Raw genomic sequence first — 22,497 nt, 5'->3', positions numbered from 1 at the left:
GTCTGAGATTCCAGTTAAACGTGGTGTAATACAAGACCATTTCTCCACAATCATTCCAGAAACTCACTGAAACAACAGTATTTTTTAAAGTGTAATCCATAGGAGAAAGAGAATAGGAGACAATAGTACTGAGTGACGTCAACCATTCTGGAAGGCAGAAAGCGGAAAGTAAGAAATCACCAACTCTGTAGCCTAGAAGGAACTGAAACCACATTGCAAAGGGGACACTGAAGAAAATCTGATTTCCTTCACAGAAGCTCAGAAAGACTCAGAAGAGAGGCACCAGGGATTTTAGAGCTGAAGTAGGGAGTTTTGATAAAAATCTGCATAACCATTACTGAATGGCATTAACTTGGGATGAGTACAATCAGTAAGAGTTTTATTTTTCTCTCACCACCACCCTCAACCCCACTTTTTAAAAACTTGCTCCCCATGTGGAGACGACCAGGCTGATCCTGTTGTGTCCCCAGTCACTTTTAAGTATGAGTCCAATCTCGTTTTCAAGTATTTAAAAGACCCAGTATGAACTGAAATGAAACTTCCACGTCACATTGACGGCTGTTTCTCCCTGATCAACCCTCACCCCAAACCCAGCATGGAATGTGGCCTCCTATTTTTTCACGACTCTCCTTGTTCCACCTTCTCTCTACTCCCCAGCTGCAATTTCTGGATCCCCCAGGGTCATGTGCACCAGCAACAAGAGGAAACGGGAACTGACTTGTCTAGGACCATTGTATTCTGGCGTTGCCCTCCCACCCCATCCCATGGCAAATGGTCAAATGCTGGCTTTTAATAGCATCATAGGGCATCTGTGGATGCTTCACACACCTGTCTTCTCTTACCGCCCCACCAAAGGAGACCTCTGCCCTGCAGTTCCCCTCTGCAGTAGTGCACACCCTGCCTCACCTCCGATGGGGCCCCTTCAGCTCTGGCGCTGGCATTATACCCCCTAAGCAGCCTCTGAGAGCTGGCCTCTCCTTGCCTCAGAAAGCATCCTTCTTGGACAGGATCCTTTCTGGCTGATTCTGATATGGCTCCTTTCCTAAGAATCCTCATAGCTCATGGCATCTTTGCCACACAAAACTCTGGAATTGTAAACTGCATCCTCTGAAGACCTCTCTCATGACTCTTTCATCACAAGCAGCACCAGCCAGCCCTGACTGACCCAGGGGAGAGTCAGACACTGGTATATACCCCACCCCCCAAATGCCAGGGAACACAAATAAAGTGCGCTCAAGAAATCTCCAGGCTCCTCTCCAGACCCTTTCAGCAAAGGGACCCACTGATCTCCTCACATACTTTTTGGTGAGGATCCTGTAGGAGAGATGGGAGTATCCCTCCTTCCCTCCTCCAGGGTAAAGGAGGGGAAATGCCAAGCACACCTTGCTTGGCCAACAATTTTTTTCCAAATAATGCTTTTCTTCCCTGCCTGCTCAATCTCCAGCCTTCTGTTAAATATAAATTGGAGATGAGTAATGAGTTAGAAGTTTATAGAACTAATTTTGCTGTCCTTTAGGAAGTTCTTTAGATACATCAAAAATGTCTGCTTGGAATGTATAGGTACTTGTCTCTCTGTGTTCCCTACAGGATCTGCTGGGGATTGGTTCCAGAACACCCCCTCAGACACCAAAATCCGAGGATGCCCAAGTCCCTTAAATAAAACCACGTAGTAGAGTCGTGGATATGGAGGGTCGACTCTACTAGAGCCTCAGTGGAGACCATGGTCCCATTTAACATCCTGTCTTACCCATATAAGGTTCAGATACACCTACCTCTGGGGCTCCACACCCACCTAGCCCAGCCAGGTAACTACTTCTTCCTAATTCCAGCAGGAAATGAGAGATTTATTCACTGGAGGAATGAGCCACAAGAGATCCAGGCTTAAGGGAATCTAAACACTTTCCAAGGAAAATAATGAAAATCCACACACTAAATGATGAAACCACTAGTTCCCTACAGTGGTCCACAAAACATAGGCAGAAGGTCCCATGCAGATTGGATGATTCTTCCTGAAAAAACTATATAACGCCCTGAGAAAAGACCTAGAATTAAGGATAGTTGGGAATCCTCCAATGAAATGGCCTAGTCACTTCCCCGTGGTCATAAAACTGTGAAATGGACCAGAGAAGGCACCAAGCATGTGTACAGAGTTTCCCAGAGGCTTCTTGCTGCCTCATTCTTAAATATAAATGGGTTGGCACAGGTCACCAGATATTTGAAGAAGCCTCCTACGTGAAAGGTAACCCCCTCTTCCCAAAAAACAGAAACAAATAAGAGGTATAGAGGAGGAACAATACAGAGAGTAGGAAGAAAATGTTTTAATTATAATTAATTTCCTCAGAAATATAAAAAAGATATTTCTTCCATGAAACAAGAACATGATGTTATTATTTAAATAATTAGGGAATTTTTAATGGTCTTAGAAATATGAAGACTAAAATTTTTTAATTCAAGGAAAAGGTTGGAAGGTAACATTGATGAAATCTCTCCCCTTCCCAAATTGGACATTCGGGGAGAAATTTTTTTAGAGGATCAGTCAAGGCAGTCTAACAATAAACAAATAGGAGATTAAGAAAAAGAAAAGAAGAAAGAGGAGGGGAAGAAATTATCAAAAGATATATGACCAGAAAATTTCCTAGGATGAAAGGACTCATGTCATCGTAAAGTTTCCAAACACAAGCAATAAAAAGAGATCCTGAATACTTCTGGAAAGAACAAAGATAGGTTGCATGTAAAAAGGATCTGAAATAAGAGCGCCCTTTGACTTCTCATTAATGACACAGGAAACTAGAAAATAATATAGTAATATCTTTAAAATTTGGATGCAAAATCATTTCTAACTCAGAAAGCTGTTCATAATCAAGTATCAACCTAGTGTGATAAAACAAAAGCATTTTCAGGCATGCAAGGAATCAAAACATTTACCTCTTATATACTCTTTAATTGGAAACTACTGAAGGATATGCTCCACACAAATGAGGAAGTAAACTAAGAAAGAGGAAGCCATGAGATTCAGAAATCTGGGGGCCTAACACAGAGGATACAGGATGCCAAGGAGAAGTCTTAGAAAGACAGCTGTGCAGCTGTCCTGGAGAGAAACCAGGACAGATTGGAACAAGAACAAGAAGGGTGGCAGGAAAAAAAATAGTCCAGGAAAAATAAAAAAGGACTGACAGATAAATGGATGCACTTGATCTATGCAAAATTATAGAGGCTATTTGAGAGTTGGGAATAATTCGTAATAAATACGTAGTAAAGTGAGCAAATGGAAGAAAAGAATGCAATAATTAACTAAAGGAAAAACAAAAGGTTGTGTAAGGAAAAAAATGTAACCATAATATACCATCTGACTCACCAGTGACTTTTTAAAATGTAATTCCATCTGTTGCTCAAATGATCAACTGCACTTTGAATAAAATCCACACTCCTTACCATGGCTTAAAGGAGTATTCATGATGTGGCCCCATCTTGAAACTTTTCTCCTCTCTCACTAAACTCCAGGAAGTTTAGTAAGCTAACTCTGCGGCTCGCTATGCATGGGACGCTACCTCCAGATCACTCAGGTCTTAGCACAAAATTCACCTTCTCTGTGAGGCTTTCCCTGACCAGCCAGTATAAATTAGTATTGGCTTCCCCTCAGCTCTGTCACTATAACATCACTTCATTTTATTTCCTTGCTACTGCATCACTAATTGACATATTTTATTTGTTAGCATATGAGAGTAAATTAGAATAACTTTAGTTAATATTTACGTAGTACTTATTTCAAACCACTGATAGAAGGGCTCTACATTTGTTATTTTATTCAATCCTCACAGCATCCTGTGGGGTAGGTACTATTATTACCACCATTTTATAGATAAGAAAACACACCAGCAGTCTGGTCCCAGATTTTGCCCACAACTGTCATGTTACGTGGCCTTTCCCTATGAGTGCCATGAGAGTGTTGACTCTGCCTGGTATTCATTCTCATAGCCTCAAGACCTCGAGCAGTGCCGGATGCTTACACAGTAAGTACTCTTCAAATATTTGTTCAGTGAGTGCATCATAGTAATCTGAAGTCATCATCTTGAGGGAAATGAGAAGAAGGGTGTGGATGTTCTTCCTTCTTTGCTATTAGTTATATCACCACATCTCAGTTTTGTTTACCTTTGGGCACCAGCTGCTCTGGTTCTTCTAGTTTTTGGATCTCTTAATCAAGAGATTTCTATCTTCCTTACAGGCTTTGGGTCCTTTGGTGGCTCCATCACATTACTATTATCTCTCCTTTTCTCTCTAATCCTGTTAACACTGTATTAACTTGTCTGCTACCCAAGGACTGAAGGACAAGATGGCCCCGCCCTCTGGTCTGTGTCCAGGGTGAGATGGATGTGATGGTGACTGTCTCTTGGACCAAGTGGATCCAGTGAGTTGCCTAAAGGGCATCTGGAAGACTCATTGATGGAGTGGTGGAGGAAGAGCAGGAAGCTAGAGACCGCTCCTCACTGGACCTTTAGTCCAGGGAGAAATCCAGAGTGCATTTCTGGAGAAAAAGATGATCTGGTCCCAAGGGACACTAAGACAAAACATTCCAGAGAGGGTTTAGACAGCCAGAGAGCTCAGGCGGCCAGGAAAGGGAGCTCTGTAAGAGTGCAACATGTGTTTCCATTTATAGACCCCAAAGACCCTAAACAAAGTCCCAATAAAACCAGCTCATTCCTCTACCTTTTCCACACCGCCACCACCCCACTAGTCCAAGCACCATCACCTCTTCTTTGCATGTCACCACAGCCAGAGCGTGCTTTCCTAATGGTCAATCTCCTCACGTGAGCGTCTTTCATAATCTGAAGAGTCTCAGAATTTCCCAACCCGTCAAGACCTGGTTCCTTCGGGCTTAACAGTTCTCCCCTCAACATACCTCTTTCCTTTTGCATTTTACTATAATCAGAAAGAAGAAACCAGGCTGCAACTTCAACACTTTGCTTGGAAATCTCAGCTAAATATCTCAGTTCATCACTTACAAATTCTGCTTTTCACATAACTGTAATACACAAACCCACTAAGCTTTCTTCTACTATATAATAAGGATCCCCTTTCCTCTGTTTTCCATAAATATATCCTCCAGTACTTTCAGAGCCCTCATCAGCGGTGCCTTTAACATCCATATTTCTAACAATCGGTTCAAGACAATGTAGGTTTTTCCTTTTGTACTCCTCAAATTTCTTCCATCCTCTGCCCAATGCCCAATTCAAAGCCACTTCCGCATTTTCGGGTATTTGTTACAGTAGCACCCCATCTCTAGGTGCCAAAATCTATATTCATTTTCTATGGCTGCTGTAACCAATCGCCATACACTTTGTGGCATTATCTTGCGGTTTTGGAGGTCAGAAGTCCCAAGGTGTCAGCAGAGCTACATTCCTTCTGGAGGCTGTAGGGTGAGAATCTGTTTCCTTGCCTTTCCCAGCTTGTAGAAGCCACCTGCGTTCCCTGGCTTATGGTCCCTTCTCCATCTTCAAAGCAAGCAGCATAGCATCTTCAAATCTTACTCCCTCTCTCTTTCCCCCCAACCTCTGCTTCCATTGTCACATCTCCTTCTCTTCCTGTGACCCTCCTGCCTTCCTTGTGTAGACCCCTGTGATTACACTGGCCCCAACCAGAAAATCAAGGATAATCTCCCCATCTCAAGAGCTATAACTTAGTCATACCTGTGAAATCTCCTTTACCGTAAAAGCTTCAGAGGATTGAGCCATAGACATAACTGGGGGTTCATTACTCAGCTTACCACACTCACCAACCACTTATGCTAAGCCAGGTATTGGATTACATGCATTTACACAGTGGAAAAAAACTGGATATGCTCCTTGCCCTCAAGAAATGTATGATCTAGTGGGAGAGTCAGATATCAATCCCAAAACCGTACAGATAATCACACCAGTAAATAAGTGTAAATTGTAATTAGTGCTCTAAAGGACTGGGAATCACTGGGGGGTTGCGAGGTTATCTCTGAGGTAGCGACATTCAGTCTGAGGCTGGCAGGGTGATAAGAAGCCAGCTGGAGACTTCCCTGGTGGTCCAGTGGGTAAGACTCCGCACTCCCAGTGCAGGGTGCCCGGGTTCGATCCCTGGTCAGGGAATTAGATTGTGCACGCATGCCGTGCACAATCTAATTCCCTGACCAGGGATCCCCATTTGCTCATTTTGTGAGCAAAATGTGATTTGGTGAATTTAACTGACTGCAAGGTTGCCAGTGGTGTGAGTTCTAATAGTTCTTTCCTCAAGGATGTTGGGTACTCAGGGCTCTGTATTTCCCAGTGGTCTGGAAGGGAGGCCAGGCACGCTTTTCCTCATGGTCTTTTTTTTATTTTTATTTTTTTTTTTGCGGTACGCGGGCCTCTCACTGCCGTGGCCTCTCCCGTCGCGGAGCCAGGCTCCGGACGCGCAAGGCTCAGCGGCCACGGCTCACGGGCCCAGCTGCTCCGCGGCATGTGGTATCCTCCCAGGCCAGGGCACGAACCCGTGTCCCCTGCATCAGCAGGCGGACTCTCAACAACTGCGCCACCAGGGAAGCCCTCCTCATGGTCTTTTACGGTAAAGGAATGAGTGATTGAATCTAGGTCCAGAAGTCTGGGGGTGGGTGAAAGTGGACCACGTATGTGCCTGAAACACTCTTACTTCCTTGTTCACCTGACCTTCTCTCATGCTTCTGCTCAAACATCACCTCCACTTATTTCAAGCCTTCCCTGATTTCTCTGACTAATCTTTTCCATGTACCACGGTACTTTGTGCAGACTTCTGCTGTAACCCACATTATACTTTATTGTGTTACTTTTTATATATCTCTTTCTGAATAGAGCAATTTCTCAAGAGTATGAATAATGCTTGAATTATTTCCATTCGCCTATTACCTGGTATAAAGCCTGGTAGTCTTAGTAAGAGGTACGTGTTTAATTAAATGAAACTCAAGTCAATCATTGTTTGCTAGTCATTATTATAAATGTTAGGTTTCAAGAAGAGTTTGTATACTTTTTTTTTTTTTTTGGCTTCTAAACAACAGAAGTTTATTTCTTATAGACCTGGAGGCTGGGTAGTTCAAGACCAAGGCAGATTTGGTGTATGGTGAGGGCCCACTTCCTGGCTCATAGAAGGCCATCTTCTCTTCTGTGTATTCTTAATATAATAGTTACTGTAAAGTTTGTTGTACATATTATGTTTACCTGATTTCTCAATAGATAATTTAAAAAAAATTTAATTTTACATTGGAGTATAGTTGATTTACAATGTTGTTAGTTTCAGGTGTACAGCAAAGGATAATTTTTAGTTATAATTAAATATTATAAGAAATATATCCTTGGTCTTAACTGATGGTGCTGAATTACCCAGAATTTCAGATTTCCTTGATAATAGCTCTAGAGTCAAATAAATTCCACTACAAGGGATTTCCATTGTTTTGTTTTAATTTCAATTTTGAATGCAATAAACTCTCATGGTCAAAAAGCAAATGTACAAACATATACAGTGAAAAGGCTCATGGAGATTTTCCTTTAATCTGTGTATAGAGAGCTCACTCATTCTTTCCTCCATTAGTTGTTTTTTTCTTTAACCTCATTCTTTTTTTTTTTTGACTGCATTGGGTCTTCATTGCAGTGCGCGGGCTTCTCATTGTGGTGGCTTCTCTTGTTGCCGAGCACGGGTTCCACGTGCGTGGGCTTCAGTAGTTGCGGCATATGGGCTCAGCAGTTATGGCTCACGGGCTCTAGAGCACGGGCTCGGTAGTTGTGGTGCAGGGGCTTAGTTGCTCTGTGACACGTGGGATCTTCCTGGACCAGGGCTTGAACCTGTGTCTCCTACATTGGCAGGCGGATTCTTAACCACTGTGCCACCAGGAAAGCCCCAAAAGACAACATTATGATGCTGGGAATGAGGGGTCATTTGCAACCACATTATCTTAACTGCATAGTCTGAGATAGATTTAATAGCTCAACATCATTGTTAATATTTAGTTAATTAAAAGTGCCTTGTATTTACATGTACATGTGTGAAGTGACATATAAATGAGAGTATTGACTGCAGCATTGTTTGTAATAAGAAAAGATTGGAAGTCACCCACATATTCATCAGGTGTAAAAGAGAATGAGGTCCGGGCTTCCCTGGCACAGTGATTAAGAATCCACCTGCCTATACAGGGGACACGGGTTCAAGCCTTGGTCTGGGAAGATCCCACATGCCGCAGAGCAACTAACCCTGTGGCCACAACTACTGAGCCTGCACTCTAGAGCCCTCGAGCCACAAGTACTGAGCCCACGCACCGCAACTACTGAAGCCCACATGCCTGGAGCCCATGCTCCGCAACAAGACAAGCCACCGCAATAAGAAGCCCGCGCACTGCAACAAAGAGTAGCCCCCCCTCACCACAGCTAGAGAAAGTCCGCGCACAGCAACAAAGACCCAACGCAGCCAAAAAACAAAAAAGTTGTCTTTTAACATCAAATGGTAGACTGATGGACTACTGTGAATAAATGTTCTAAGAACATTGGTCAAGAGGAGGAAAGGTGCCGGTAGACCAGCAGACACAGTGTTAATGTAAGAGGCATGCATGAAATAATTAAAGGAGCACAAGACTTATTGACATTCTCTATCTACATATTCACTGAACTACTGACATTACTAATTAGAGCAAATAGAATACAGAACTAAAAGGAAAGGAAAATAATTATCAGGAAACTTTTAAATAGTGAATATAGTAAGTGGCAAAATTGTCCACAGAAGATTTGAGAAGTCTTGGTTCTTTCGGTTTTTAAGTGGAATAGAATTGAAAGCTAGAAAAATAAACTCAAAAGAACAATCCTTCTTTAGCAGAAGTAAATGCCTAAAATGACCTAATAGATTTTTTCTTTCAGAATTCCAATATTCAATGAACACTGCTTCTAAGTGCCTCTTTTGTTGGATTTGTCTGTGTACGCACTAATTAGTTTGCTTAAAAACTGCTTTGTTTGCAAACAACAACAAAATTCCCATGTTAAACAGTATTGGAATTTGTTAACATTCCTAGACACATGACTTTGTTCTATATTCTAAGTCAGTTCCTTGGGTTGTGGCAGGGACGCTTTCTCTTTACATACTGCATAAATCTGAAGACGGTAGCGATTTAGTGGACTGGCATTGTTGAGTTTGATCCTTATGATTTTCATGGGTCCAGTTCATATTGTTATGTAGCATCTTTTCGAATGAACTTTCCCAGAAATGTGTGCAATGAATGCTTACAATCTATGTACAGTTTCACCACCCCTAAAAAATCAATCAGGAAAAAGTAGCTGTATAAATTGAATTTGGCAATAAGCATTAAAACATGTAATTACTAACAGTTGTCTGGTTTTATAACCCTCTATCTTTTGGGAGTCAATTAAAACTTTGACTTCAAATAAATCCAGATGTGGAAAAAAATGTATCTGCTGTTTGAAAACAAAGAAGTATAAAACAGAATCAATTAATCTGGATCTAGGAAGTCTAGAAAGTGGTCATTGATTTACCTCAACCAATATCTGTAAGAGCCCCAATGATGGTACAAGGTTCACGGAAGAGAGGAAATGTGAGTGCAGAAGTTGCAAGATATGATCAATATCTTATTTCCTGACTTCAAAAGGTAACCCTACTCTTACCTTACCATCTTCCACCCATACTCATTCTACTGTAAAACAAGTCGCTTTCTCAAAAAGTGCCTGGGGGCTAAGCCACATGGTGAGTGGCATGATGGAGGGCACAAATGGGGAGGAGGTATGAGGAAGAAGCAGTTAGAAATGAATATATGGAAATGCAAAAGCTCATTTTGAGGAACAGCAAATCCTCCATAATGATTGGAGGAGCACATCCACATAGAAGAGAGGATAGATTAGAAAAAGGCCTCATGCACTAAGTTCAGTTCAGTAGACAATGGTGAAGTCATAGAGGTATTTTGAGTGGGTGAATGACATAATCAAAATAATGCTTTAGGAAAATTAAGAAAAAATAATCTTGAGACCAGTTGAGAGACTTTTGAAATAATGCAAGCAGGAAGTAATGAGAGCATAAATCAGTACACCAGCAATGGGAAAGAGAGAACATACAGAAACAGATAAAACAGAATCCGCAGGATATGGTATCTGAATGTAGGGGATAAGAGAATAAGAAAGAAGTGAAAGATGGTTGGACTTGGGCCAGATATCCACCCTTGCTGTAATTAGCTGCGGCTGAGGCAGTGGTCATCTGGTAGCAACATAGCCATGTAGACCTATTTGGGCAGGGAAGTTACCAATGAAATGGGAAGGGTAGGCACCCCCAACTACTAAACTCTGCTAAGAAATTGTGTACTAACCCTGTTTAATAAAAACAGCCATGCATACACTTCAAAATGAGATGAACAGATGCAACAGGAAGGCTTCCTGGAACCTCCCTTCTCTGACTAAAAGCAGAAACTTCTGAGAAAAAGGACTGCCAAAAATCTCCTCTCCTGAAGAAGTTTTACAGCCATGAAGAAGACAGAAAGTCAGTACTGAGATGGACCTGCACAAATATTCCCCCACTAGTATCCCCCATATACTTACCTTCCCACAGTTTGCTGCCCTTGGAAACTTAAAACGTTTGCCTTTACAAATTTGTTTCTCTTTGTTAAGATGCTATATAAACCCAAGTTCTAACCACCCCTTGAGTTACTCATCACTGAGTTTCTCCTGTATGTATGCAAGCTGCAAGAGCTAATAAACTCTGGTTTTCACTTGCTAATCTGTCTTTTGTCAGCCTAATTTGCATGATGCCAGGAAAGGAACCTAAAAGGAAAGAGGAAAATTTTTTCTCCCTCCACTACACTATGTACTTTAAGAGATAAAAAGAAGAAACTGATAACTCATGTGTTGCTAAAAGGCAAAGAAAATAATTGCTTGCCTTTTGGACTAAAGGCAGGTATTTTCAATATTCAAAGGGCAGTGTGGCTCTCTTGCTTATATATTTACATATCTCAGCTGATTTCAGGTGCAAGAGCCAGTAGCACTCCACTGTTCTAAATAACTAGATCATTTCAGTATTTTCCACTAGTCTTTCATGCTGTATGGACTGCATTGCCTTGGTTTTAACAATAAATAATTTAGATATAAAATTTTGTGCCTATGTGTATTTGTGCATTTTGCTGAGGTGATTATCCATTCTTCTAAGATTTGCAAAGTGACATCAGACCCAAAAAGAGCTAGAACCACCGGTGAGGGAGACAGCACACTGGACTAGGAATCAAATATATCTAGTTTCTCGTAATGTTGGGCAGTTTGTGATCTTAAACAGTTTAAGTGAGTTTTCTGATCTTCATTTTCCTTGCCTGTAAAATGGGAGTTAATAATAGTCGCCGTGCTTTCCTCATATGACTGTTTTTTGTTTGTTTTTTTTTGCGGTACGCGGGCCTCTCACTGTTGTGGCCTCTCCCGTTGCGGAGCACAGGCTCCGGACGCGCAGGCTCAGCGGCCATGGCTCACGGGCCCAGCCGCTCCGCGGCACGTGGGATCCTCCCAGACCGGGGCACGAACCCGCGCCCCTTGCATCGGCAGGCAGATTCTCAACCACTGCGCCACCAGGGAAGCCCCATATGACTGTTTTGAGGTTACAATTCAATGTTACGCAACTTATATAGCATTTAAAAATATAAAGCATCTCACTTTTGTTAAGCAAAGAAGTCCTTCCCAAAACCTGGATGTGTTTCTACTATGAACACCAACACTAACCTTGCAAGTACAAACCATTCACTAACCTTGAAAACCATGGAATCCCTGAGCAATGCATTATTATGCTCCCCCAAGTGACCTTACAGCTCCATTTTAACTCTACCTTTTATCTTCAAAGTTCAAAGAAACATTTACTGTGATTTCAGATTCCTGCGCTAATATCTAGTACTAAAATCAAAACAATATAACTTTGAATCTGAATCAGGTAAAATGAAATGAAAAGTACTAGGCAAAATTGCCCTTTAATAGAGATGGAATGTTAACAACTGCTGAGTGATCATCGTGTGCAAATCCACCCTTGGCCTTATGCTGGAAATCCATTGAGGTCTTTGCTGGTCACGTAAGAGACATTTGTAGCTTGTTTGGTTTAGAACATCCCAACAGGTGCCCCTTCTGTCTAGATTTATAAGGAGTCAAGTAGAATTTGAACTCTAATTATGTCCTAGGATTCTTAACCATCTCCAGTCAAAATAGCAAAAACATTTCTCAGACTAGGGGATAGACTGTACATGCAATTGATCAAATATTCAGATCTACATATCAAAATTTAAAAAAAACTAATGAATTGGTTCTTTTGAGATGAAATATAAGACTATTAATGGAACTAGGTGAATTTTTCAATCACAAAGAATCACATGTTTTTCAGTATGACTTTTCCTGATTATTGCTTGTTGTAATGTAATTCCCTCTATTTTTTTTTTTCACTTGTTTTCCTTTTTCTTCTCTTCTTGATCTTTTCCCTAAATTTCTGGAGCATGATTATCTCTTTTTTTAAGATTTTCTTTCTCCCATTAATCACTGAACATGAGAGAAATATTTTGCAAAATGGCTTTTCCCACAAAAGGGGCATGGCCTATATGATAATAGGAAAATATTTATATGCTATACTGTATTAATAAGGTGATCCAGTTTCTAAGTCATTTTAAGGATGTAAGACTCAATTTCTAGGGTAATATTATTCATCTTGTAGATTTGAGAAGACTGATTAGAAGCACAGGCACAACTGACACATCATGAACCCTTGTGTGATAGAAAAGACTGATTCTGCGGTGGCTTCATATTTACAACTGACATTGCAAATCATAGACTAGATCTTATGATAAAAATGTGTGCAAATATTTACAAAGTTATGTTTAGGAATCAGAGCATCCCAAATGCTTCATTTGGAAACATTTTAAACATTTGAGTTGCACCCAAGTTTGACGTACATGGATTCCAATTTCAGTAGCCTTAGTTGAATGGCCACTGACATGTATTACCAAATGGGCTACAGAGACTCAGTAAAGCCCATCAGTAGGAATGTTTACCATATGTCACTTTAAATGTTTAGAGCATTTGGACAGCTGTTAAGGGGATAAAGTTACAACACAAAGGCTGCCCACATTTACAACTGTAAAGTGAGCAGACCAGCCATGGTATCCTCCTGTGCTCAGAAAGAATGATGTACCATATAGGAAGTGGAGGCTGCCTGGGATAATGATGTCTATCATGGGAGGTACCAGATTCTCACTCTAATGGGGTAACTAAATCCCCTCGGGCATAATAAGGCTGAACATTCCACTGGGTTTCTGTAGTGTGGCATCTGTTAGTTAGAGGAATTACAGTTGCCAAGCCTAAAATAAGACAGAGAAAACTCTTCATTTTCATCTTTCTACACTCATTGAGGAGAGGCCATTCAGAGAAGCAAACAACCAGAAACCCCCAAAGATATAACTAACCCGAACTCTCACAGTGCCCACAGTTTAGAAACAACTCTTCATTTATGCACAGAAAAAGTTTACTCATAAGCCTAGACCTCTCAGGTTATACTATCCAGCTGTGCACGTCTTTAAAAAATTACAGAATCTTCAATTTAATAGAGTCAGGAGCCCAGAAGAGGGAATTCTCCGGGCCCGCAATGACAGCAGAGCCCAACGAGAAGAAGAAAGACTCCAGCAGCAACTCGGTCAGTGAAAAGCCATGGACTCTGTTTACTAGAGCCGTTCCAATGTCCTCCCCTCTATAAAGATTTCTTTCCTTGCTGTGCAGACTTGCTTGTGGCTGGCCTTGGTCGCGAACCCCGAATTGCAATTCTCTGCTGATCCCAAACAAACCCATCTTTGCTGGAGAAATATTTGCCGCAGTTTATTTGTTTTAGGTCAACCCTTCCCTGGTCTATCTCTTAATATTAGAAATAATGAACTGAAGGGGAGCAGAATAGATCACCCCTAAAATATGCCTCTTTGGCAGAAGGATTATTTTGAACTGATTATCTCTGAAAGGCTGCAGACACAAAAGAATATTTGAAAACAGAGTAGAAGTTGCATTTACAAGGGAAATCCCCATTTGTAAGGGTGTCTCCCTCTCTGTACCGAGAAGGTACCGACTTAAATCTGTAATTTTCTGTGCATTGTCTGATAACCTCCCATAACTGGTTTGCTCCACTGCTCCAGCATCTTTCTTTTGTCTTTAGCTGAAGATGATATTTAAGGCGATAGCTTGGGCCATTGCAGGGAGTGACTCAGTTTTCCTGGGTATCTTTCATGTATACAGGAGGTATACATGTTATTAAACTTCTGGGGTTGTTTTCCTGTTAATCTGTGTTTTATTACAGGGATATCTTAGTCAAGAATCTAGAAGGGTAGAAGGAAAATTATTTTTCCTCCCCTACAGAACTAAAAGTCCTGACCTGATGTAAGGGATAACATCTAAAATTATGAAAATAATTGGGAGATACACAACTACTGAAGGAAACCATAACTTGATTTTAATTCTTAGCATAAACCTCTGTAATAATCAGAGCACTGTTCTTAACTTTTTTTCACAAGATTTTAAGCCCATTTCAAATGATTAGACCTTCTCAGTTTCAATGAGCTAACAGGCAAGATCAATTCTTGCATACAAATGGAAAATTTTCTTAACTCATCTTCCTTTCTCTCTGTAGTTCTAAAATTAAATGAAGTTATTTATTATGGAAGCTCACTAAATGAAATATTGGCCAAAATTAAACTCTCATTTTTTGTTCTCCCTTTTTCTTTTTTTTCTTTCTCACCATTGCAGGTTCTACCAATGCCCTTTTGTTAGGCCTGCTTAACTAGCTATGCATCTCTGAGCCTGGCCTCAGGGGCCACATCCTGTGTCTGGAATGTGAATCCCCTCTCCCTGCCCCACGTCCTGTTGGGCCCCCTGCGCGCGCGCGCACACACACACACACACACAAACAGCCCTCTCCCTTCATTTAACCAGGCATCCCTGCCAATGACTTCTCATCTCTGTCCTTTCAGATATGTGTCTCTTGTAAATCTCCACCTTAATTCAGTAAGTTATAGTATGTAATTACCATTTTTATACACATCCTATTCAATGTATATGCTATTTTACTCACTCGGTTGCCCATTCTGTAAGTGTCCATCTTAAAATAATAGCTCCCAGGCAAGACCATGTCTGGAAAATTTGCTGAGGACAGAGCCTATCATGGTGTCTTGTGCAAATAACTTTTTTTTTTTTTTTAAATGATGACCTAAGTATGAGCAATACTTAGGTAAAAGATTAGTAGAAAGGTTTTTTGAAATAATAAAAACACACTTAAAGGAACCTTAAATACTCCTTAGATCATGCCTAAAATACATAAGCATTTCTTTCTTAATCTTAGTAACATATCAGAAAACAGAAATGAGACTACTTGAAGATATCTTCAGTTCCTGTGTTATAAAAAGTACGTCGTAAAAGGGAAGGGGGTTTCGGACTCATGTTAAAGCACCCATGAACTTACAGATAATCAACTACATACAGATAATCAACCACAGTTCCACATGGTACAGGGGAAAGTTGGAAAAGCAAGACTGTTTATTCTCATAATTTTCTCCTTTTACTCACTAATTCAATACTCAATCAAAGTGTATTTTTCAGCTGAAAGTAGACAGGCATGAGCAAGTCAGAAATAGAATGTCTTAACTCTAGAAGAGGAAGGCTGCTGAATTTTTCACCGCGGCGCATTTGCATATCTCTTCTTAATACAGAACTACATTTCCACTCGTTTCCTGCCTAATCATAGTGGAAATTTTTGTTTGGTGAAAAGGCACCATTGACATATTATTTCTCGTAAGTGAAACTGTAGACTGGAATGGGTTGTGGATAAGCCCAGTTGAAAACCATACTTATCTCCCTCCTTGGAAACTCTGAAACTCAGCTTTTTTTTCTCCTCAAAGTTCAGACTGCATATAGGATTCTCCTACTTCCAAGATGTTAGAAGGCAGGACTACTTGCCCATCCTTCACTTTCCTTTAAAAAAGCTGCCCTTCAGTTTTTCATATCATTGCAGTTTTCCAGCGTGTAGGACCAGGAAAACAGAACCCTTACATCTGTTCATTTCTACACATAAACCTTCCCAAGGAATAGGCAGCTGGGCTAATTATCCTTTATTAGCATAAGAATAAAAGACCCTAGGGTGTTCTTGAATAAAAGGATGCCCTTAGGCTTCTTTGATTTGTAACTCTTAGAAGCTTGACTATTCACAAGAAACAAGTAAGACAAGCCTTCTGTTTTAATAGCGGCGAGACAGCCCCCCTTACCTAGTTCTGCACCTCCCTCTTTTATAACGTAACACCGAGCAGAAAACCCGTTTACAGCCAGTGACATCCCCCAGACCTCTCCTCCGAAATTCCCCACCTCCTGTGCATCTTAGAAAATTGAGAAGAGCTTCCTCTTCCTTTCCGCGCTTCAAAACAGGCAGGGGAAGGAGCTGCGAGCAGCCTTTTATCTCGGTTCACGAATGCAGTTGTGAAAGAGCTTGAGGCGGGCGGTACATCCTGTGAGCGGGGGTTAAGCAGAAGTCTGAAGAGAAGAAGAATGTAAGGTCCTGTCCGACGATGACTGATAAGGGAAAAATTGCAAATGTTTGCGTGGTAAGAAACCGTGTGGTCCTTCCTCCGTCCCCTTTCTGCCAACTGTGCGTTTGAGAAATCGCAGGCTCAATCCACACACACATTTTTGTAAAAGTACAGTCAGAATCATAAGCAGTTACCTTCATTGTTCGGTCGGCCGTGAGAGCAGCTCGAGGAGAGCGGAGGCAAAGGCGCTGCGTCCCAGGCGTTCCGGGCGGCGCGAGTCTGGGGAAGTGGCTGGAGTGGCGGCGGGCACACGTGGCGGGCGCCTCGCAGACTGACCCTGGCAGCGGCTATCGCTGGCCCTCCTGCAGATTGCATCAGCAGGAAGAGTCTTGAGGCTGTGTTTCCCCCAGACGGGCCCCAGTGGGTAGAGCCTCTTGCGCACGAAAATTCTGACCCGGCGCCCAGTCCAGACCCTTACCCACCGCTCACTCCTGGGGGTGGAGGATGCCAGCTTTTCAAACGCGTAACCCCTGAATTAGTGCCTGGGTGTGCGTATATCACTGATGTGGGGATGTCAAAGAAAAGGAGAAAAACAGGTCACAGATCATGATTGTCATTCCCTCCTTAGCTGGCTGCCTGCCCGCCTCACTTTCCACTCCCCAGAGTAACTTTCCTGCATGCCCCCATCAACACAAATGTGTGTGTGGATGCTTAACTAAATTTGGTTAGGTGAATGAATGATAGAGTCTTTCATTTGATAAATTTATTGAGTTTTTTTTTTTTTTTTTTTTGGTGTCTCTGCGGGGTTTGTGGGATCTTAGTTCCCGGACCAGGGATTGAACCCGAACCCTGGGTGATGAAAGGGCGGAGCCTTAACCACTGAACCGCCAGGGAATTCCCTGAACTCTTATAAAGTGCCAGGTACTGGGCAAGATTCTAGGGGTAGAGTGGTAAAAAAAAAAAAAGTGATACACATGGAGCTTATATTTTATTTTTTGCGGTACGTGGGCCTCTCACTGTTGTGGCCTCTCCCGTTGCGGAGCACAGGCTCCGGACGCGCAGGCTCAGTGGCCATGGCTCACGGGCCCAGCCGCTCCGCGGCATGTGGGATCTTCCCAGACCGGGGCACGAACCCGCGTCCCTTGCATCGGCAGGCGGACTCTCAGCCACTGCGCCACCAGGGAAGCCCACGGAGCTTATATTTTAGAGTGGGAAACAGAAATGAACATGAATCAGGTAGCAAAATGTCCATCAACTGATGAATGGATAAATAAAATGCGGTATATTCACACAAAAGAATATTATTTGGTAATAAAAAGAAATGAACTACTGATACATGCTATAAAATGAATTAACCTTGCAAACATTACACAAAGTGAACAAAGCCAGTCACAAATGATCACAAATCATAATTCCATTTATCTGAAATACCCAGAATAGGAAGATCCATAGGGACAGAAAATAGATGGTTGTTGCCAATCTAGGGAGAGGGGGGAGTAGAGAGTCGCTGCTAATGTGTACAGGGTTTTTTGGGGGGATGATTAAAATGTTCTAAAATGCAATTGTGGTGATGGTTGCACAACTCTGTGAATACAATAAAATAGAATTATACTCTTTAAACAGGTCAATTGTATGAAGTGAATTATATCTCAATAAAGGTGTTATTTTTTAAAAATCAGGTGGCAAGTAGAAAATTTTATGGGGATAAATAAACCATGGTAAAGGGATAGAGACTGATGGGGTGATAGGCCTAAATGAATTAATGAGTAAATTCTGAACCATGCCTGGCAATGACTTCTAGATCCAATGACTTTCCTATGTAAGCAACAAAGGAAGAGAGAAGGTGGTATAAAGGCAAAGAGCTTGAAGGGAAGCTAGAAGTAAAGCAAAAGAGGAATTGTGGGAATTAACATCTACAGAAGAATATGAGAACAATCTCTCTATGGCTGTCTGTTCTCCTATTTCCCTCTGATGTTGAGAGGAGTGTCCCACAGAGGTCCCTCATTGCAATATGCAAACATTCCGCAAACTTCCCTCCTGGACACCAAAAATGCTGTTTCCCAAATGAAGAGGGTCATCGGCAGCCAAGACTGTTATGCTGTCAGTGGCGCTACACTTCAAGAAAGTCACAGTTAAAAGATATTAAAAGAAGTTGCATTCTTTAAACTTGATGTATTCCATATCTTTATCCATGGGCAGTGGGCTTTTTGTTTTTGTGTGTCTGTGTTTGTGTGTTTTTCTGAACTCGAAGAAGAGACAGAATTTCTAACAGTTCCCAGAGACACTAACTTTGAGATTGATTTCAAAGCCCCAGACAGCCCAGCTCCATTTTGTCATCACTGTCATTAAAAAGTCTGTTACTGGGCTTCCCTGGTGGCGCAGTGGTTGAGAGTCCGCCTGCCGATGCAGGGGACATGGGTTCGTGCCCCGGTCCGGGAAGCTCCCACATGCCGCGGAGCGGCTGAGCCCGTGAGCCATGGCCGCTGAGCCTGCGCGTCCGGAGCCTGTGCTCCACAACGGGAGAGGCCACAGCAGTGAGAGGCCCGCGTACCGCAAAAAAAAGAACAACAACAACAACAAAAACGATCATCTAAGTTTTCTCCTACATTATCTTCTAGGAGCTTTTGTAGCTTTGTGTTTTACATTCAAGTCTATAATCCATTTTGAGTTAATTTTTGTGAGAGGCATAAGATCTGTGTCTAGATTTTTTTTTTTTTTTTTGCATGTGTATGTCCAGTTGTTCCAGCATCATTTGTTGAAGAGACTATCTTTGCTCCATTGTATTGCCTTTGCTCCTTTATCAAAGATCAGCTGACTATATTTATGGGGGTCTATTTCTGGGTTCTCTATTCTGCTCCACTGGTCTATTCTTTTACCAATATCATACTCTCTAGACTCTTGTAGCTTTACAGTAAGTCTTCAAGCCTGGTAGTATTAGTCCTCCAACTTTAATCTTCTTCAATATTGAGTTGGCTATTCTGGGTCTTTTGCCTCTCCATATAATCTTTATAATCAGATTGTCAATACCCCTAAAATAACTTGCTGCAATTTTGATTAGGATTGCATTGAATCTATAGATCAGGTTGGGAAGTACTGATATCTTGACAGTGTTGAATCTTTTGATCCACGAACATAGAATATCTCCCCATTTATTTTATTATTATATTTTTCATTAAATTTATTTATTTATTTTGGCTGTGTTGGGTCTTCGTTGCTGCATGTGGGCTTTCTCTAGTTGCATCAAGCGGGGGCTACTCTTTGTTGCGGTGCACAGGCTTCTCACTGCGGTGGCTTCTCTTGTTGCACAGCGTGGGCTCTAAGCACGCGGGCTTCAGTAGTTGTGGCACGTGGGCTCAGTAGTTGTGGCTCACGGGCTCTAGAGCGCAAGCTCAGTAGTTGTGGCACATGGGCTTAATTGCTCTGTGGCATGTGGGATCTTCCCGGACCAGGGCTCGAACCCGTGTCCCCTGCATTTGCAGGCGGATTCTTAACCACTGCACCACCAGGGAAGTCCTCCCCATTTATTTAGTTTGATTGTATTCATCAGAGTTTTATGTCTTTCTTATATAGATTTTGTATATATCTTGTTAGATTTATACCAAAGTACTTCATTTTGGGGGGTGCTAATATAAATAGTATTATATTTTAAATTTCAAATTCCATTAGTTTATTGTTTGTATATAAGAATGCAATTGACTTTTTTATGTTAACCTTATGTCCTGAAACCTTGCTAGAATGACTTATTAGTTCCAGGAATTTTTTTTTTTCGTAGATTCTTTCAGATTTTATACATAGATGATCATGTCATCTGCAAATGAAGACAGTTTCATGTCTTCCTTCCCTATCTGTATGCCTTCTATTTCCTTTTCTTGACTCATTGCATTATCAAGGGCTTCCAATAAAATGTTGAAAAGGAGTGGTGAGAGGGGATCCTTGCTTTGTATCTGATCTTGGTGGGAAATCTTTGTCAACGAAAATTAAATTAGCCATCAAGTTAAGAAGAAAAAAAGGGGATTTTATTCGAGCCAAACTGAGGATTATAACCCGGGAAGCAGATTCTCAAAGCTCTGAGAACTGTTCTGCCTGTTAGAAGTCAAAGGCATTAATCATATACATTTTTGAGACAAAGGATCAACCATCAAATGACATACTGGTAGTTTACCAAGGATACATAGTCCAGATAAGCACGTACAAAGCAAGCAGCAAGTCACTAGGACCTCCTACAGAGCTGGGAAAGAACACTATTCTTTTAAGAAGTTACTTAGCTAGGGTAAGAAGAAAGAAAAAAAAAAATTGGTCTTTATGGTTGAGCGGCCCCTCCCAACTTTGAGGAGCTCTGGTTAATGTGTAATGCAGTTGCACCCTGCACATTCGGGAGGGAAGAGGCCCAAACAAACACAGAGAGAGAATTTTATGTTTAATTTTTTCTTGTTCTGCCTTAAAACACAAATTTTATTTCATCAGCTTCACGTTTCTCACCATTAAGTACAATGTGATCTTGAGATATTTTGTGGATAGTCTATCAAGTTGAGAAAGTTCACCTCTCTTCCTAGTTTACTGAGAGTTTTTATCATGAACGGGTATTGAATTTTGTCAAATACGTTTTCTGCATCTATTGATATGATCGTGTGGTTTTTCTTTTTTAGTTTGTTGATGTAATGGATCACATTAATTGATTTTCAAATGTTGCACCAGTCTGGCATATCTGGAACAAATACCACTTGGCTGTGGTATATAATTCTTTTTATACTTTCTTGGATGTGATTTGCTAACATTTTGTTGAGGCTTTTTGCATCTATTTCATGAGAGATATTGGCCTGAAATTTTCTTTTCTTGTAATGTCTTTGTCTGGTTTTGGTATTAGGGTAATACTGGCCTCATAGAATGAGTTAGGAAGTATTCTGTCTGTTTGTATCCTCTGAAAGAGCTTGTAGAGAGTTGGAATAATTTTTTTCCTTAAATGTTTGGTAGAATTAACCAAGGAATCCATCTGGGCATGTTGCTTTCTATTTTGGAAGGTTATTTATTATTTATTCTGTTTCTTTAATAGATATAGGCCTGTTCATATTGTTATTTTTTCTAGTGTGAATTTTGGCAGATTGAATCTTTCAAGGAATTGGTCCATACTCTTTTTAGAGACATTATAATTTAATGTATTAATGATTTACAATCTAATTTATTAATATTTCACCTTCTGTTCTCAGTGATAGACACACAGGCCTCAGAGAATTTACAACTTCTGTTCTCAGTCACAGGTCAAAAGTCAATATAGAAACACAAAAACTCTCCGGTCATATCTCAAAGAGCTATTCTCTTTCCCAGTGGGCACAAAATATTTTCTGAATTGACTTGTGCTCATGAATAGACAAATACAGAAACAAAAAATGACTAATAGACCATATTCGTTGTCTGTCACGTTTCACCCAGTGGAAGATTGATCCTCATCATTCTCAGAGAGATCACCAAGGGGGCAGATGATGGAATCAGATCCTCAGTTATTGCAATTATTGCTGCCACCAATGAGGAGATTGCCACCATGTGCGTCACATGGAAGTGACGCCTAAAAGTCCATTACCCACGACTTCCTGGACCATACTGTAGAAAAAATGTGTTCCAACCACTATTTCCTAAGGACTCAGGAATATACAGGGTGCTCTCTCAATTATAAAACAAAGACCCAGCTAGTGGTCCAGGACCAGCTGTGTGTTGCGGCAGCTCCACTGGCTCACAAGAGCCATTCCTAGCTTTGCAGCCAGGGACTCCATCTTGGTAGCTCATCATTGGCTACATTGGAAGTATTTATACCACAGAAGTCAGTAGATGCTGAAAATAAGCCCCTGTGCCACTTCAAAGAACCAGTTGTTAAACATTTACCACTCTTTTTTTTTTTTTTTTTTTTGCGGTACGCGGGCCTCTCACTGTTGCAGCCTCTCCCGTTGCGGAGCACAGGCTCCGGACGCGCAGGCTCAGCG

The 22,497-nt window shown here is 41.3% G+C and overlaps 1 protein-coding gene across 2 annotated transcripts in view; it reads right to left on the bottom strand.

The window, feature by feature from the left end:
- BCAT1 (branched chain amino acid transaminase 1) overlaps positions 1-16,982 on the bottom strand; it is a 100,860-nt gene extending 83,878 nt beyond the window's left edge. The window contains exon 1 of one of the 2 annotated variants that reach the window (XM_027129428.1): positions 16,720-16,982. In XM_027129428.1, coding sequence (XP_026985229.1) covers positions 16,720-16,725 — 6 coding nt within the window. In that variant the 5' untranslated portion in view covers positions 16,726-16,982. The remainder of the gene's footprint in view (positions 1-16,719) is intronic. The other variant, XM_027129429.1, reaches the window with a different exon arrangement.
- Between the last annotated feature and the right edge of the window lie 5,515 nt (positions 16,983-22,497).

The sequence above is a fragment of the Aethalodelphis obliquidens genome, unplaced genomic scaffold, assembly GCF_003676395.1.
Source record: "Aethalodelphis obliquidens isolate GAN/ISIS:26980383/991018 unplaced genomic scaffold, ASM367639v1 scaffold36, whole genome shotgun sequence".
Taxonomy (NCBI): Eukaryota; Metazoa; Chordata; class Mammalia; order Artiodactyla; family Delphinidae; genus Aethalodelphis; species Aethalodelphis obliquidens.
Note: the sequence above shows the minus strand (reverse complement) of the source record. Positions and strands in the feature narration are given on the sequence as shown.